Source organism: Octopus bimaculoides, chromosome 14 (assembly GCF_001194135.2).
Source record: "Octopus bimaculoides isolate UCB-OBI-ISO-001 chromosome 14, ASM119413v2, whole genome shotgun sequence".
NCBI classification, from domain to species: Eukaryota; Metazoa; Mollusca; class Cephalopoda; order Octopoda; family Octopodidae; genus Octopus; species Octopus bimaculoides.
In genome coordinates this window covers 40,195,508-40,213,303 of record NC_068994.1, presented here as the reverse complement: position 1 = coordinate 40,213,303, position 17,796 = coordinate 40,195,508, and the positions used below count along the sequence as shown (strand labels likewise).

The window sequence follows — 17,796 nt, the reverse complement described above, 5'->3', positions numbered from 1 at the left end:
ATATGTACATACATATGTGTATATATATATATATATATATATATGTATGTTTGTGTATGTACATATATGTGTGTGTGTCTGCATATATATATGTATATGTACATATGTGTGTGTATATATATATATATATATATGTATGCATGCATGTATATTATATATGCATGTATGTGTGTATAAATCATTTTTGGAATGGTGGATCTTGAAACAGATAAGCTACAAATAGCAACATATTAACATAGGGTCAAACACCCTTTTGAATAAAAAATAAATGTCCTGGGCTACACAGGCAATTGAAATCCACATCATCTGTAGATATGACTGGCATTCTAAAAATGAAAATCAAAAATGGATAGAGAAATTCAAATGATTGCTTTGGTCCAATGGTAGCACACTTTTCTTGTCTACAGGAGATGTTCGTTCAAATCTCAAGAGCAGACTTCAACTTTTTGTATCCAAGGTATTATTAACCCAATATTTAAATGATTTAAGAGGAAAACCATGTAGTATACAAGAGAGAAGACTGCACTGGTTTGGACATGTGATATGTATGGATGAGGACAGCCGCATAAAGAAGTGCTGATCTCTAATTGTGAAGGGAACCTGTGGAAGGAGTAGACCCAGGAAGATGTGGGATGAAATAGTGAGAAAGGATCTGCAGATGCTGGGTCCCACTGAGGAAATGACAAGGGATTGAGTGTTGTGGTGATTTACTGTACTCAAGAAGACATGTAAAATTGCAGCCATCTATACATACAGGCGTGACTTAGTGGTTAGGGTGTCAGCCCCATGATCGTAAGATTGTGGTTTCGATTCCTGGACCGAGTGATGCAGTGTGTTCTTGAGCAAAACACTTCATTTCACATAGCTCCAGTGCACTCAGCTGGCAAAAATGAGTAACACTGTGATGGACTGGCATCCCGTCCAGCTGGGCAACACATACGCCATTGAAACCAGGCCCATGAGTCTGGCTAGGCTTTAAAAGGGCGCATTCATTTATTTATTTTTTTATACATACAGGCATGCCTCTTAGAGGTGCCAATGCCATACAAAATACATTCATGCTATTGCTGTGTAAATGCACTCATGCCAGTGGCATGTAATAAGCACCCAGTACACTTTGTAAAGTGTTTGGCATTAGGAAGGGCATCCAGCTGTAGAAGCCATTTGGAAACTGGACAGTTCCCCGGCTGGCCAGCTCCTGTCAAATTGTCCAACCTATGCTAGCATGGAAAATGGACATTAAACAATGACAATGATTATGATGATTTACACACCATTACCTTTAGCTTATCTGCTTCAAGATCCCACATCAAAATTATTTCATGTTCTCTTCAAGTTTATGAATTTGTATGATGTCAGCACTAGATGCATGTATATATTGTTAGATTACATTTTCACTTTTATGCTTGTTTTTCCATGCTGGCATGGGTTAGACAAATGTATTATTGAGATAAGCCTTGAAATATTTTTCCTGAACGGGATCTCTCGTTTCTCATACCTTCAGAGGCTCAAACTAGCAGATGGATTTTTGACTGAGGAAATAACATAGTCACTGCTTGTAGTATACCGAATTTTGAGGAAAATACAAATGAAGTCAAACACTCGTTTACACACATATACTTGCACATATGTATATATACAACATGCAAATAATGATATATAACAAAAGAGGGGTGTATTTCCATGCAGGAAAAAATATAGGCAAATTTGTCATTGAAAATGCATCTAAATTTGAAAAACTTATAATTATTTTAAGATAAATTTATTTACATATGTACCAAACTGGTTTCAACAATATATTTTGTTTATTAATGGTAAAAATTTAGAATTATGAATTAGAAAAATATGTTTAAAAGTTTCAGTGTTGACAAGTTTAAATGTTCATAACAGACACATTTAGAATTATGAATTAGAAAAATATGTTTAAATGTTTCAATGTTGACAAGTTTAAACTTTTCAACATGTTTTTCTAATTCATAATTCTAAATTTTTACCATTGGTAAACAAAAAATATTGTTGAAACCAATTTGGTATATATGTAAATAAATTTATTTTAAACAATTACAAGTTTTTCAAATTCAGGTGCATTTTCAACAACAAATTTATACATATATATATGTATGTATAAAAATCAGGGACTGCGATGGGTACGAGAATGGCCCCCTCCTTTGCTAACCTAGTCATGGGATATCTAGAAATTAGTCTTTATCATAAGGTTCTAGAAAAATACAGCCACCCATTCTCCTTCTACAGAAAATAACTGGAAGAGATAACTGGATGACTGTTTCATTCTTTAGCATAAAAGCATAGAGAGACTTAAAGAATTCCAAGCACTTATAAATGGACTTGACGTAAACATTCAATTCATGATGGAATATAGCCATCAACAACTTCTCTTCCTCGACATCCTCATTAAGAAATCTAACAACGTAATAGAAACAGATATATACTATAAGCCCACGGACTCCAAGCAATCTATACCATTCAACTCATGCCACCCCAGGCACACCAAAATGAATATCCCCTTCAACCTAGCAAAAAGGATATGTACTATAGTTTCTAATGCAAACACCAGAGACACACGACTACATGAACCAAAGGATACACTCATCACCAGGAACTACCCCACTTAACTAATTGACATATACTTTCAACGTGCCCTACAACTCAACATCCACTAACTCAGACATCCCAAATTAAAGAAGGATTTACAACCAAAAGCCCTACCATATATCTTCACACACAACCCTCTTAACAATGAAGCCTTCGCTTCGACACTATCCTTCAAAACATTCCCCTACTAAAAAAGGACCACAGAATGAACTTAATCCTCCAAACACACACCATCATAAAAAGCAAGAGACAACCCAAATCTATGAAAAGTCTCATAACACAAGCCTGAATACGCTCAACAACAACACAGAAGCCATCAGTAAAAAAATGTGGGAGACCCAACTGTGGGATATGCATCAATTTAATTGAGGGATCAGAGTTCTCCTTCAAACAAGGACAATATTTCACAGTGGAAAGCAGCTTCACATGTGCTTTGGAGAAACTGATATGCACACTAAACTGCTCTTGACAGGCCAAATAAAAAACAGTCTATGTCAAAGGATGGCTCTCTTGAGGTTGTAGATAGTTTCTGTTACCTAGGTGACCAAATTAGCAATGGTGGAGGATGTTCTGAAAGTATTGTTTCTAGAATAAGAATAGGTCGGAAGAAGTTCAGAGAGTTATTACCTCTGTTGGCAACAAAAGGACTCTCTCTTAGAGTGAAAGATAGACTGTATGATGCTTGTATGCGAATGGCTATACTCCATTGTAGTGAGACATGGGCTCTGAATGCTGAAGACATGCGTAGACTGGAGAGAAATGAAGGTAGTATGCTCTGTTAGATGTGCAACATCAGTGTGCATGTCTGACAAACTGCAAATGTGTTGAGAGAAAAGTTGGGCATAATAGGAATCAAATGTAGCATGCAAGAGAGAAGACATGTTTGGACATGTGATGTGTATGAATGAGGACAGCTGCATAAAGAAGTGCCGATCCCTGAAAGTACCTGTGGAAAAGAGAGACTCAGGAAGGCACGGGATGAAGTGGTATGGACCGATTTCAGACCTCACATTTCTACTTCATGCACTATGCTTACTTCTCACTCCCCAATACTGTCTTCTTGGCCCTGTTTCACTGTGCCATTGTTCACCACTATCCCCTGACCTGTGTGTTCCACCCACATGCCCTGTCTCACTGTATTATTGCTATCTGCTAGTCCCCAGCCTGTATGTCTCATCCACACATGACAAGAACACTTTTCACACACTTTCCCCAACAAACCAATCTGCATCTCTATATCTTTTCTCCTCACATTTCCTCTTTCATACACTATGCCTACCTCTCACCGCCCCCAGTCCTGTCCTCATGACCCTGTTTCTCTGTATCATTGCTATCCAGTAGCCACCCCATCCCCAATTCTATATATACTCAGGTTTTCGCCACTCACTTTTCCCAAACTTTGCACTCTCTAATCATATTTCTTTTGTAATGTCCTGCCACTTATATTATGACATTTGAACCTCAAGGGTATGCCCTGGCACTTGCCACCATCTATATCTCTCTCTTCCTTTACTCAACAATCCCATTTATACTCTGATCCCCATCCCTTGTGAATATGCCACACACTTTTCCACAATCTCTACCCTGCTGTCTCCCACTCTCTCTCCCCTTCTCCTGCACTTCCCTCAGGTTGGGTAACCATGTGTCTCCCTTGTGGTAGCACACCTGTTCCTGTCTTCGTTCCTAATCTCTCTCTCTCTCTCTCTCTCTCTCTCTCTCTCTAGCTGGAAAGAGTGTCTCTACAGCAAGACACTTGTTTCTGTCTCTCTATCTCACTATAACCTTTCATCATCTGACCCAAGATCACCTCCTCCAACGCCCACTCCCCTCTCAAAAGATATGTTTTTTTGTCTTGCAAGGTACTTGGTGACCCAGCCTGTGCAGGTGCCACTTAAAAAGCACCCAGTCCACACTGTAAAGTGGTTGGCATTTGGAAGGGCATCCAGCTGTAAAAACCTTGCCAAAACTGACCTTGACTGTGTTGGTGCCAAGTAAAAAGCACTAAGTCCACTCTGCTGAGTGGTTGGTGTTAGGAAAGGCGTTCAGCTGTAAAAATCCTACAAAGAAGTCTGGTGCATTCTACTCATGCCAGCATGGAAAGCGATCATTAAACGATGTTGGTGATATATATATATATATATATATATATATATATATATATATATATGTATGTATGTATGTATAGAGAGAGAGAGAGAGAGCAAGAGAGAGAAGTGCTTGTTTAGAGGAGCAAGGTCATCATGAAGTTAAATAAAGTAATGAATACTTGAGTAAGTAGAGTTAAATATATTAATTTATTTATTCATTATTTTACAGTTTTATGAATCTGTTTCAGTGATCAAAATCAGCAAAACAGATTTATAAATGTGTAAACTAACGAATAAAAAAATTTATGCATGTGTGTGTGCGTGCACACAAGCCTACATGTATATATATACATATGCATATATATATATATATATATATGTGTGTGTGTGTCTGTATGTATGCATGTATGTATGTGTGTGTATCATTATATATATATTTGATATATATACTATATATAATGATATATATGTATATATATCTTTATATCTATAACTATGTATATGTATATATGTGTATGGATGTACATATATTTATATATGTATATATCATCTACATACATAAATGCATATAAATATACATACATATATATATATATATATATATATATATATATATGCGAGTAAAAATAAATACAAAAAAGGTGGTTTTTTTGTATAATTGTATATATATATATGTATGTATATATATTTGTATATATATATATATGTATGTATATATATTTGTATATATATATATGTATATATATTTATGTATGTATGCATGTATGTATGTATATATACCATTATGTGTATATAATTAAATGCAGACATATGCATACATGGAAGCACGTATGAAAGTACATACACATGTACGTATGAATGTATGTACATATGTATGAATGTATGTGTGTGTGTGTGTGTGCATGTATGTATGTGTGTACGAACATATATGCATTAAAAATTTGAAAATTCATGCATAATTTAGGTTTGAGAGTTTGTTTCATTATTTATTCAACAGCAAAACTATCTCTCATGATTTAGCCAATAATTTCTTTGTTGAAGTAGTTGACAGCTAAAATCATAAAAATATTTATTTCATTTTTCATTTTCTGAAGCAGTTTATATTGATCTAGGTATAACATTATTTTCACTAATGAAGTAAATATAAGAATGTTTACAAAACAACAACTATAACAAAAATTTGAATATCAGATAAAATAATGATGTGTGTGTGTGTGTGTGTGAGGATGGAGAGACAGGGATAGGAGATGGAAAGAGAGAAAGAGAGAGAGTGGGGGGTGGGGGTGAGGGAAGAAAGTGTAGAATGCTTGTAAAATTCATAAATAAATTTTTTAAAAATCTTAAACATGAAAAATCCTCAAAGAAAACAAATAACTAGATAAATATAGACATGAGTAAACATAAAATGCATCTTTCTTTCTACCCCAATTATTATTATCATCATCATTATTATTATTATTATTATTATTATTATTATTATTATCATTACTACTACTACTACTACTACTATCAATTTCATTATCATCATCACCCCCACCACCACCACCGTCACCACTGCCTCCACCACCACCATCACCACCATGATCATCATGATTGTCATGATGATGATGATCATGATCATCATCATCATTATTGAAGTGGTGGATTGGCAGGGTCATTAGAGTGTTGGGAAAAAATGCATCATGGTATTTCTTCCACCTCTTTGAGCTCTAAGTTCCAATCCTGCTGTGGTGGTCAACTTTGCCTTTCAGTCCTGTGGTCTGTGTAACTGACTACTTACCCCCACCCTCTAAAATAACTGACCTTGTACGAAAATTTAAAGTAATTATCATTTCACTGTGTTCAGTGGGAGAACAGAGAACCAGGATAATTTCTTCTTCCGAGCAGCCTACTCCTAGCAGTCTCAGGTCTCATGGACCTTTCTTATTGTCCTTGCTGATCCAAGCAATGTAGCTCTCTGCTGTATCTTCATGCAATTTTTGATTTGAAACATTCCTAACCAAGATTTAAGATCAGTAGTTATCATTCTGAACATGCCAACTACAATTGGAATTATTGGGTTGGTGCATAATTATTGTGGCTTTTTTTTTCAACAAATTTTATTCAACAATAACAATGTTTAACAAAAACATCTTTAAATGATGGTCTGACCATCTGCCAAGCAAATGGGAAGCAGTAATTGAAGTAGATGGTGAATATGCTCCAGAATAATCATTTAAAGATGTTTTTGTTACATATTGTTATTGTTTTTGTTGAATAAAATTTGTTGAAAAAAAAGTCGCAATAATTATGCACTAACCCAATACAAATGCCTCCATTAAGATCTATTTTGTTTTCAGTTCCCTTCTCATCCATTGTAGTTGGACACTTTCTCATTTTTACTTTTTATGATTTTGACCCTGGGGCTTGTTATGTCAATAATGTGTCATTTTCTATCTTTCTTGTCGTGGACTAAAATATCTAGCCTTCTGTGTTTCATCATATGGTCTGTTTGCATGTTGATCATTTAATGCTCTTCAATAGAGTACCATATTCCTATATTTTTATAAGATAAAGGATGTCTGTGATATGTCTTTGCTAACTTGCCATCATGTGTGTGTGCATGAGCTTATATAACATGGCTAGTGATGGTGCATAGCTTAGCGGACAGGGTATTTAGCTTCCAAATGTAAGTCAGGTGTTTGGTTCTCAGCAGTGCATTGACCTTGAGCAAGACATTTTATTTCAAGTTGCTCCAGTACACTCAGCTGGCAACAATTTGTAATACCTGTAATACAAAGGGACAACTTTGTCAGATTTTGTGTTGTGATGAATTTTTCTGAGAACTACATTAACCCTTAGGAGACAGGGCCAATCTATCGGTTGTAAAATCAAATGACAAAGAAGGCAACTGGGCTGATCCATCAGCCTCATAGTACAAACTTCAGGATTAGCTGGCTGGTCTTTATGCTAGCTAATCAGATTGCTTCTCACATTACTTCCATTCTGGGCCTTTCAATGGTGACTTCTATGACAGTTTTCTGTGTTCTGTAATTTTACATGGATGTTTTTATGTTCCAAGTGAGCATCATGAAATTTCACTATGGCTGACAGTGACACTAGTGAAAATATTCTTTCTGAGTGAGTCTGATTTCTCCCAGCCTAGCAGTGAATCTGACAGTAATGGAGAAGATCAAAATGACAATGGTAATGTTGTGAACCCTTGGTTTAGGATTAGAGATACTGAACTAGATAGAGATGACCCCTGTGAATTCTTAGAAAATACAGGGCCTAGAAATATGCCAGAAGGCACCCCAGTGGTATACTTTATGCTATTTTTCACATGGAATCTCATTCAATTGTTTGTCAGCAAGATCAATAAGTATACTGCCAACTTTTTCAGGAACACTCAGCACAAGATGAGGTTCCTAAGTCATAAATGGTTTCATCTTCTTGGCACTAAACCTACAAATAAGACTCCACCTCCAAAGGGTTAAAAGTACATGTGTCTGAAGTGCATCTGTGGAGTGCTCAGCCGCTTGCATGTTAATTTCACAAAGCAGGCTGTTCCAATGATAAAATCAACTGGAATCTTTGTCATTGTAACATCTTACTATGATGCGGCACTAGCAAGGAGTTGGTGTTTATGGAGGATCTTCCACCCCACTCCCAAATTTGAAGAAAGTTGAAAATAGAAAGATAATCTTGTTTAATCCTCAATTCATTTGAGATGTTCTCATTGATATAGCTAGTCTCTTTTTGCTGAAAATTAAACATCATTTCCCAAGAACACATAATCACCATAAACTCTTTAATTCCCATAGCATCAAGATTAGTTACTCATGCTTACTTTGAATTACTTTTAGTAATGTATTCTTCAAGGTATTGAGAATTCCCAAGGAAAATGGGTTAGAGTGTCCCTGTGTGTTTAGAGAAGCCATGACTTTTCTTGAAAACAAATATTTAAACCAGCTAAAAAACATTCAAATTCTTATAATTTAAACACATTATTAAAAATTCTTTATTGGAATCAGCATATGAGTTGGATATTGTGTTAGCAGTGAGCAGGAAGTATGGTTGATGATCTGCAAAGGCAATGTAATTTCATTATATAAGTACCTTCTGACCTTGTACTGAAATTTAAGATCATTACGAAATCACATGCACACACTTTTATAGACATTCATGTCCAGTAGGTTTCTTTCAGTTTCTGTCCTCCGAATCTATTCACAAAACTTTGATCCATCAGGTGCTATAGCAGAAGGCTCTTGCCAAAAGTGTTGTGCAGTGGAACTGAACCTGAAACCACATGCTTGAGAAGCAATCCTTTCACCCACACAGCCACACCTGCACCTACTGAGATGCAATAATTATATAAATTTTCATCTTATATCATGGTTGAAGAATAATATCATCTGTAACAAAAGGTTCTTTCAAAGGGTGCCAGTTGTTACCAGTTCACTGTGTAGATATGACCCGACTGCTCATAGTTCAAAAGACTAGGAGATTATTCCCTTGGCTAGCAACAGGCAAAAGATGGCTATAGGATGTGTATCCTATTTCATATTGCTTCAGTTCATTCAGCTGACAAAAATGAGTTGTACCTATAATTCAAAGGGCCAGCATTGTCACATTTTGTGTTGTGCTCAATCTCCCTAAGAACTACATTAAGAGTATGTGTGTCTGACATGTGTCTGTGGAGTGCTCAGCCACTTAATTTCACAAGCAGGCAGTGACATTAACATGCCTCGACTAATACTGAGATGCACAAGCATGAAAAGGTGTATGTTAAAATGATGACAATGACAATCGAATAGGATAGGATAAAGATAAAGATTCTTCCCGAGTCATAGAGACTCATAGGGCCAGCTTCTGTGGTGTATATATTTCCCCTTGAATATGGCGCTGGTCTGTTGTAAGATTACTCACTTTTGCCAGCTGAGAGGACTGGCTTGTATGAAAATGTATCATATATATATATATATATGTCTGAATGTATGCACAAAAACTCCTGTGTGATTTATGCATTTGTGTGAAGGTAGATACAAATAAATCTTCATTTAAAAAAAAAAAACATTCAGTAAACAAATTCTAGAAGGGAAAGAGTGTAATAGTCCTCAAAAGGAGGCGGGGTAGTTGTATCATAATTGTAATCTACAGCATCAAAAAGTATGAAGAAAGGAAGTCAACTCAAGTGATTATCGAAAATGCATTAGCCCACCACTCGTTCAGAGTAATAACAATTCTGCCAGATTACTGCCTTTAATATATAGTAAAACTAAATGATAAACATCATAGCTCAGAGATAAAATCCCAGTGCACTGAATTTGAGAACCAGTTTCAATTCCTAGCTCCTTTACTTTATGCTACAGCTTGATTTACAAAAGGGATGAACATCACAGACTCCCATTTTCTTTGTCCAGTTTCAATTCCTAGATGCTTTCTTTTACACTTATTGCCTGTTTTTGTAAAAGTTATGAACATCATAGTCTCCCATTTTCCACTGTCCTATAAACCTGAAGCCTTTGTGCTTAGTTAAAAGTAATCACTAATATACTTACTCAAATGAATGACTCCTCCATTTCTGTGCCTGTCTATAGCCATTTCCATTTCACTAACATCGTTAAGGCCCTTGACAAAGGCATGACTGCTATACAATCTCGCTTCCTGTTTTTCAATCAATCTGAAACCTATTACCTATGTAAAAAAAGATCAATAAATAATAATTGTACTTGCTGGATGTCATGATAAAGAAAAAAAAAAAAAAGAAAGAAACAAAACTATAAAATTGACCAATATGATGTATATAATTTCCAGATGAAGTACTAAGGTCTTTATTAATCAGTGTCAGGTACAAACCACATATCAAACAACGAAACCAGTGTAAAAGACATGAAGTAATATTTCAGGCAAATTGACAATGAAAATGCACTTCTTGTACATTTAAGTGCAGTGTCACTAGTGAAAGGGGGGGTTGATAATACGGATATGAAAGCTGTAAGTACAGATCAATACATGTAGCTGATAAAAGTTCAATTACTTATCACAGCCTATATTTATACATACATACACACACACACACACACATATATATATATATATGTATGTGTGTGTGTGTGTGTGTATGTATATGTATATATATATATATATATATATATATATATATATATATATATATATATATATATATATATATATATATATATATATATATGTATTTATATCTATTGATATATATATACACACACACACACACACATATATACAGTTAGATAGATATGGATATAAAAATATATTTATTTACAATGTGAGTGTATACTTACATATATATGTGTGTGTGTGTGTGTGCATATGTATGTATGTATGTATGTGTAACCAATAATCCCATACACACATACATACATAAATAATACATATATCAATAATGGGACCGTTGGTTAAATAATAACTAAGATTATTGATAGGCGTGGCTCAGAGTGTTGGCGCTGTGCTGGTCCATTGTTTTTGAAGGGTCGATGAATTTGTATCCTTTTAACTAGCTTTACTCTGTATCCATGGTAAGGGCACTTAACTCTGAATCAGTCAGTTCACTTATATACAATAAAGAGTTACAACTCGAAGTAGATATCAAAACTCCGCATAATTCCCGCATGGTTCAGTTACAATATCTAAAATTTCAGATGTTTGAGGCTTTCCATCGGCAAGAGCCTAATCGTTGAAAAGGGAAACAATAGATTTGTTTGACTACTGTAAGGAAAATAAAAAAAAAAAATGTATCATAAAGGCGCAGGAGTGGCTGTGTGGTAAGTAGCTTGCTTACCAACCACATGGTTCTGGGTTCAGTCCCACTGCGTGGCACCTTGGGCAAGTGTCTTCTACTATAGCCTCGGGCCGACCAAAGCCTTGTGAGTGGATTTGGTAGATGGAAACTGAAAGAAGCCCGTCGTGTATATGTATATATATATATATATATATATATATATATATATATATATATATATATATATATATATATACATATTTGTATGTGTGTTTGTGTGTTTACGTCCCCGTAACTTAGCGGTTCGGCAAAAAGAGACCAATAGAATAAGTACTAGGCTTACAAAGAATAAGTCCTGGGGTCGATTTGTTCGACTAAAGGCAGTGCTCCAGCATGGCCGCAGTCAAATGACTGAAACAAGTAAAAGAGTAAGGAGTAAGAGTAATGTTTCAACAGAGCTTTATGTTGAAGTATAGAGGATCTCATCTGCTAAAAATAGCAGTCAAATCCTCATTATGAACCATACTGTTCTAAAATAAAAGAGGATATGTTAGTTAATGTAAACAGATATTTCTACTAATATGAAGTGGTCACAGCTGAGATACCTTTAATCATAGGTCTGCTCATTCACTGTTGAGCTGGGGGCTAAACAAAATCTCTTTCCTTGGCATCTGTTTGTTTTGAGAGACAATGGAGATTTGCACCACTGGTCAGTCAGGATCTGAACGGGAGTTCTTGTTTTCTCTGCTGGGACTGGCCAGAATGTTGCTTTTCTCCACCGTTTCTGTGCGCTCTTATGAAGATATGTCATGTACTATTAAATACGACAGTTCCATGCCAATCTCCTCCCCATCCAAAAACATAGTGAAGCAGGCTTGTGTGCTCACGCACCATAATCTTCAGCATAATTTCTCTCCTGTTGTCACATGCCTTTAAGAATATAACATGTCCTTGCACCCTAGAGGTTGTTCAACTTTGCAAAAACTAGAGTACAAAATATCCTGATCAGAGAGATGAAGTTTGCAAATGATACCACTCTGATATCACACTACAAGTAGATTCTGCTACAACTATACAACTGAATCTTGAAGCAGCATGCATTTGTGGATGAAAGTACATTGATGTTAGCTTTTCTCACTCTTCAAACCTCATCTGATTGCTCCTCGCACTATGTCTGTCTTTGTGACATGCTCCTATTTAGTACAATCTGCTGCCAAAGATTCCCAGCTTGTCAGACCAAGTCCACTAGTCTTTAGATCAGATTTGCAGACATATTTGTAGCATAGGAATGGTTTTCTAACAGACTAGTTCTCCATTCTCCATACAAGATGTTTATGTGGATTCAGTTGTCTTCCATTTGGTTATCTCAAGCATTTTTGCTGGGGATAGCACACATGGATGGGATTCTCGTTTATTTAAGGACTTCCTTATTTGGGATGCTCTCGTATAATTTAATATCTAGGATTCCAATATAAATTCTATCAATTCTAAATTGTATGTATTTTTCATTTTCTGCTGCCCATTGTCTGCTTACAAACATATTAACATTACAAACACAATCTCATGTATCAACATTTTCTACTATACCTTATTCAAATGACTTTGCAAAGCAGAATTATATGTATGAAACCTTGCTTTGATAAGTGTTCCAAATTAAGATCTGGTATAGTCAATATTGAACTCTGTCTTATATCAAACCTTTACTTCAAAACCAAATATTGTGTAACTATCATTACATTACGATACAAACAGGATGAGAAGAGGTCTACTTTTTGTTGGAATGTAGAATATAAAGAAACAGTTATATAATTCATTATTGCAGTTATCCCTACGAACATACTTTACATTTCCTGTTTCAGAAAAATTAACCTCTGTTAATAGAAGCGTAATCATAGCCATTTAAATAAGCAAATTGTTTCACAGCCCTATGATCCTGAACTTGAACCCACTGCGTGGCTCACAGCCATTAAGTCGTGGGTTCAGTTCATGGCCCAGACGACCAATTGCTCCATTCTCCCAGTTGAAGTGAATACCGATGTTGATGCAGCCATCCCCCTTTCCGATTGGCACATCTTAGAACTTCTGTTGGACCAAGAGTGGGCAGGCTGAGATTGTATCTATGTCTGCTTGCAACTACATCAGTACTTAGAACAAAAAGGGAAAGAATGATACATTCTACCATATTATCCTCGATTCTGTGAGATGCGTTATTTACTTATTTATTTTTTTATGTATATGCATGTAGATAGATGGGTATGAAATGATGCGCAGAGTTACACCCCTTCGCTTTAAAAAAGTTATATAGATATACGATAAATAGATACAGATAAATAGGATTCTCAATAATTACTGATATTGATATTTTGCAGTCAGGCAAAATGCTTAGCTGCATTTCATCTGTCTTCATCTTTTGAGTTGACTTTACCTTTCATCCTTTCGGGGTCGATAAAATAAGTACCAGTCGAGCACTGGGCTCGATGTAATCGACTTTCCCCTTACCACTAAATTTCCGGGCTTGTGTCAAAATTTGAAACTGATATTGCTGAAGGTGATGCTCCAGACTGGTCTCAATCCAGTAGGTGAAACACTCAGTAAAAGAGTATAGACTTTGTAAAATTTAATATGTAAATATTTCTTTATGTCATATATTACTTATTTAAGATGATGTATGGTTAAATTGGATCTTTTTTAAAACGGGGGCCACATTTTTCATTAATGTTTTACGTAGTGTTTTTGGTACGGAAAGACTTTCAAACTTCGTATACTTATCTATTTTGTGTTATAGAACAGAAGAATATTTTTGTATTCGAATATATTTCATGTAAAAAATTGTCTTATTTCGATAATTTCAACCAATCACTGACAAGTATTCAGTTGTTTACTCTTACTCCTTTGGCTCATTAAGCGATGTAAAGCGTATTTAATCTCCATACCTTCGTTTTATTTGCTTTTTTCATTTAAAATTTGCTTTAACCCTAACCTTAACCCTAACCCTAACCCTAGGGTTAGGGTTAGGGTTAGGGTTAGGGTTAGAGTTAGTGTTAGGGTTAGGGTTAATTGTTTCAGAATCGTTTGTTTATGTAGTCGGCACTTAATGTATATCGGCTGAATGGACGTCAGTGATTGGTTGAAATTACAGAAATACGACAACTTTAACATGGAATAATTTATGGATTTCTTTTTTTTTTAAGAAGACTAAGAGAAAAAGATGTTTTATATGACACATTCTACCAGTGTTCCAAGTTTCAAAGTGTTTCGTTAATGAAAAATGTGGCCCCCGTTTTAAAAAAGATCCGTTAAATTTTTAAAAGATGTTATTTGAAACACGTTAATAACTTTACCTATTTCTTTTTATATTTCAGAGATTGTTAACCATTCATGTTGAACTGGTTTACCATTCTTTTCGTCAAGTCTTTTATGGAGAAATGTGGGTGGACGTTCGTCTAATGCTGATTTGTCTTCATACATGTCTATGCGTAGACTTCACGTATTATATAATGGATGACAGCAGACCTGGAACGTATTTAGGAAATGTTGGTGCTGACACTCATCTTATGGACAGTCTTCCACCCGAAGAACATAGTTTAATTAGGTTTAGCCAGCTTCAGAAAGACAGAACTGATAATTCACAACTATTCAATGTATCGAAAACGGGGGAAATCTACACTGCCCAAACATTAGATGCGGAATCTCTCTGCAAATACAATATCGAGTGTTATAAGATGGTTGACATTGCTGTACGAAGAAGGAAGTCATTTTTAAAAATACTTGAAATTAAGGTTATCATTGAAGACATCAATGACCATCAACCAGAGTTTCCAGAAACACAGATTAATCTGACTTTCTCTGAAACTGATGGAAGAGGAACGACGCGATCTATTCCAAATGCCGTCGATAAAGATGTTGGGATTCAAAACTCTCAGATAAATTATGAATTGATCAAGAACGACGATGATCCTTTCACTCTGTCTGTTTTTAAAAGAGTTGATGGTACTTCATATCTAAGACTTAGTCTGGAGAAAAAATTAGACCGCGAGTTGAAGGATAATTACTTAATTAAAGTTTTAGCTAGAAACGGAAGATCTCCACTTATGAATGGAATTTTAAAAGTCAACATATCTGTTACAGATGTCAACGATAATCTTCCTGTTTTCACACACAATATTTACAATGTATCTGTAAGCAGCAACCATCAGCAACAAGTACCAGTGGTCACTGTATCAGCAAAAGATTTGGATAGTGGGGAAAATGGAAACATATCGTTTTATTTTAGTTCAAAAACATCTGACATTGCTAGATCCAATTTTCAAATAGATAAGAATAGTGGAAAGATTTTCTTGAGCGTAGAATTTAAACCTGAGAGGAAACAAATCTATAAACTATTTATTGAAGCCAGAGATAATGGCAATCCTCCACTGAGTTCCGTCGTGCCAGTTGTGGTAAATGTTATCAATAAACAAAACAATGCTCCAATGATAGACGTGAACTTCTCAGAACTAACTGGCAACACTGGCATAATATTTGAATCGATGGAAGTTGGCAGCTTTATTGCTTATGTAAAAGTTGTTGATAATGACAGAGGGCCAAACGGGGAAGTGGCATGCAATATCGATCACGATAAACTACAACTTCAAAGCTTGAGTCATAATAGATATAAGGTAGTGGTAAAAATGTCGGTTGATAGAGAAAAAGAGACTCATATTAATCTTACCATTGTTTGCGAAGACAAAGGATATCCCCCCTTAAAAACTGAAAGGAATTTTTCTATTCAAGTAATGGATGTCAATGATGTGCGGCCATATTTTACAAAGGATACCTTCAAGTTTCTTACATACGAAAACGAAAAACCAAATTTTCCGGTTGGTTTTATAAATGCTAAAGACCCAGATCTTGGTTCTGGAGGCCAACTGACCTTTTCGTTAATTGGTAATGGACAAAATGTTCTTCCTTTTGAGATTTCTAATTTTGGTTTTATTTCAACTATCGCGTCACTCGACCGTGAACAAAATGAAGTATACAAATTTGGCGTTTTTGTCAAAGACAATGGCATCCCACCTTTAAATAATACTGCAAATATCATCGTGGAAGTTATGGACGAAAATGACAATGCTCCGTATTTTACTTTTCCCAGTGTTAACCCTTTCAGTTTTGATGTCTACTACAATCCACAAAGTAAAAATGATATAATAGCACTCAGAGCATCTGATAGAGATAGTCGTCAAAATGCTTTCCTTAAATACGAAATAATTGAAGGAAACGAAAAACAGTTGTTCAGTGTTAATCTTTATACAGGCGTATTAACCTTTTCCCGGCCTGTTTACCAAAACGATGCCGGAGTATATGATATCTCTGTGAGTGTTAAAGACAGTGGTACACCCGTTCTATCGGCCAGAACTACTTTATCTTTGACTCTAACTGTTAGTAATTCGACATCCAGGATGTTTTCCGTTGTTGACACAGAACCAGACACAAAAATCCCCATCAATCTGTTTGTTGCAATTATTGTTGCTGCAGTAACCGTTTCAGTTTTGCTGGTTGTTTCCATAACTGTGTGTATTGTCAGGAGAAACAATCACAGAAACACGCGCAATACATGTGTTGCAGAAACCTCAAAACAGATGATGGATAAAAACCGACAGTCGGAATATTTTTGCGCAAAACAGCTGTCTTGTAAATATGATGATCCTGATGTCATACCAGACACGAAAAAACATAAAAGTTCGCAGAAAAAGTGGCAGAGAGGAAATTCTTCGAAACAAGAATCAAGTCAAAACAGTCGACAATCCACTTTAGATATACACTGTCAGACACTAACCAGAGGAATACATCAGGTAAGGATTTTAAGAACGATTTTGTAGATTTCTTGTGTGTGCATGCATGCGTACGTGCGTTTGTGTGTGTGCGTGTACGTGTGTGGCTTCTTTGTTTTAAAAATGACATTATTTTGATTTCTGAACTTTATACATAGATTTCCTAATTCCAAATTTAAAATGGAAAGTAATTACAGCACCCATTGAACATTTTTTTGAAGTCGAATTTGAAGACTAATTTGTTATGTCTCACACAGACACACACTACTGTATGCTTTCATGTCAAGTTACATATGAAAACAATTTAACATTAAACAGGAAGGATTACTCAATACTTTTTAGTAAAGTACATACTTATTAACTTTCATAAGGAAAAGGTCGTCAGAGCAAACACAAACTTCAACGTCAATCTTTTGTAAAAGTTAATAAAAATGTGTGCGTGTATGTGTGAGTGTGAATGTATTTACACACACACACACACACACACTCGTGTGTGTATATATGTATATATGTATGTGTGTATGTATATATATATATATATATATAT

At 35.4% G+C, this 17,796-nt stretch overlaps 1 protein-coding gene across 3 annotated transcripts in view; it reads left to right on the top strand.

Moving 5' to 3' along the window:
- The window catches only part of LOC106872380 (protocadherin beta-15), a 640,647-nt gene that overhangs the window by 77,075 nt on the left and 545,776 nt on the right, over positions 1-17,796 (top strand). For all 3 annotated transcript variants that reach the window (XM_052973045.1, XM_052973043.1, XM_052973042.1), the window contains exon 2: positions 14,802-17,270. In XM_052973045.1, coding sequence (XP_052829005.1) covers positions 14,865-17,270 — 2,406 coding nt within the window. In that variant the 5' untranslated portion in view covers positions 14,802-14,864. The remainder of the gene's footprint in view (positions 1-14,801; positions 17,271-17,796) is intronic.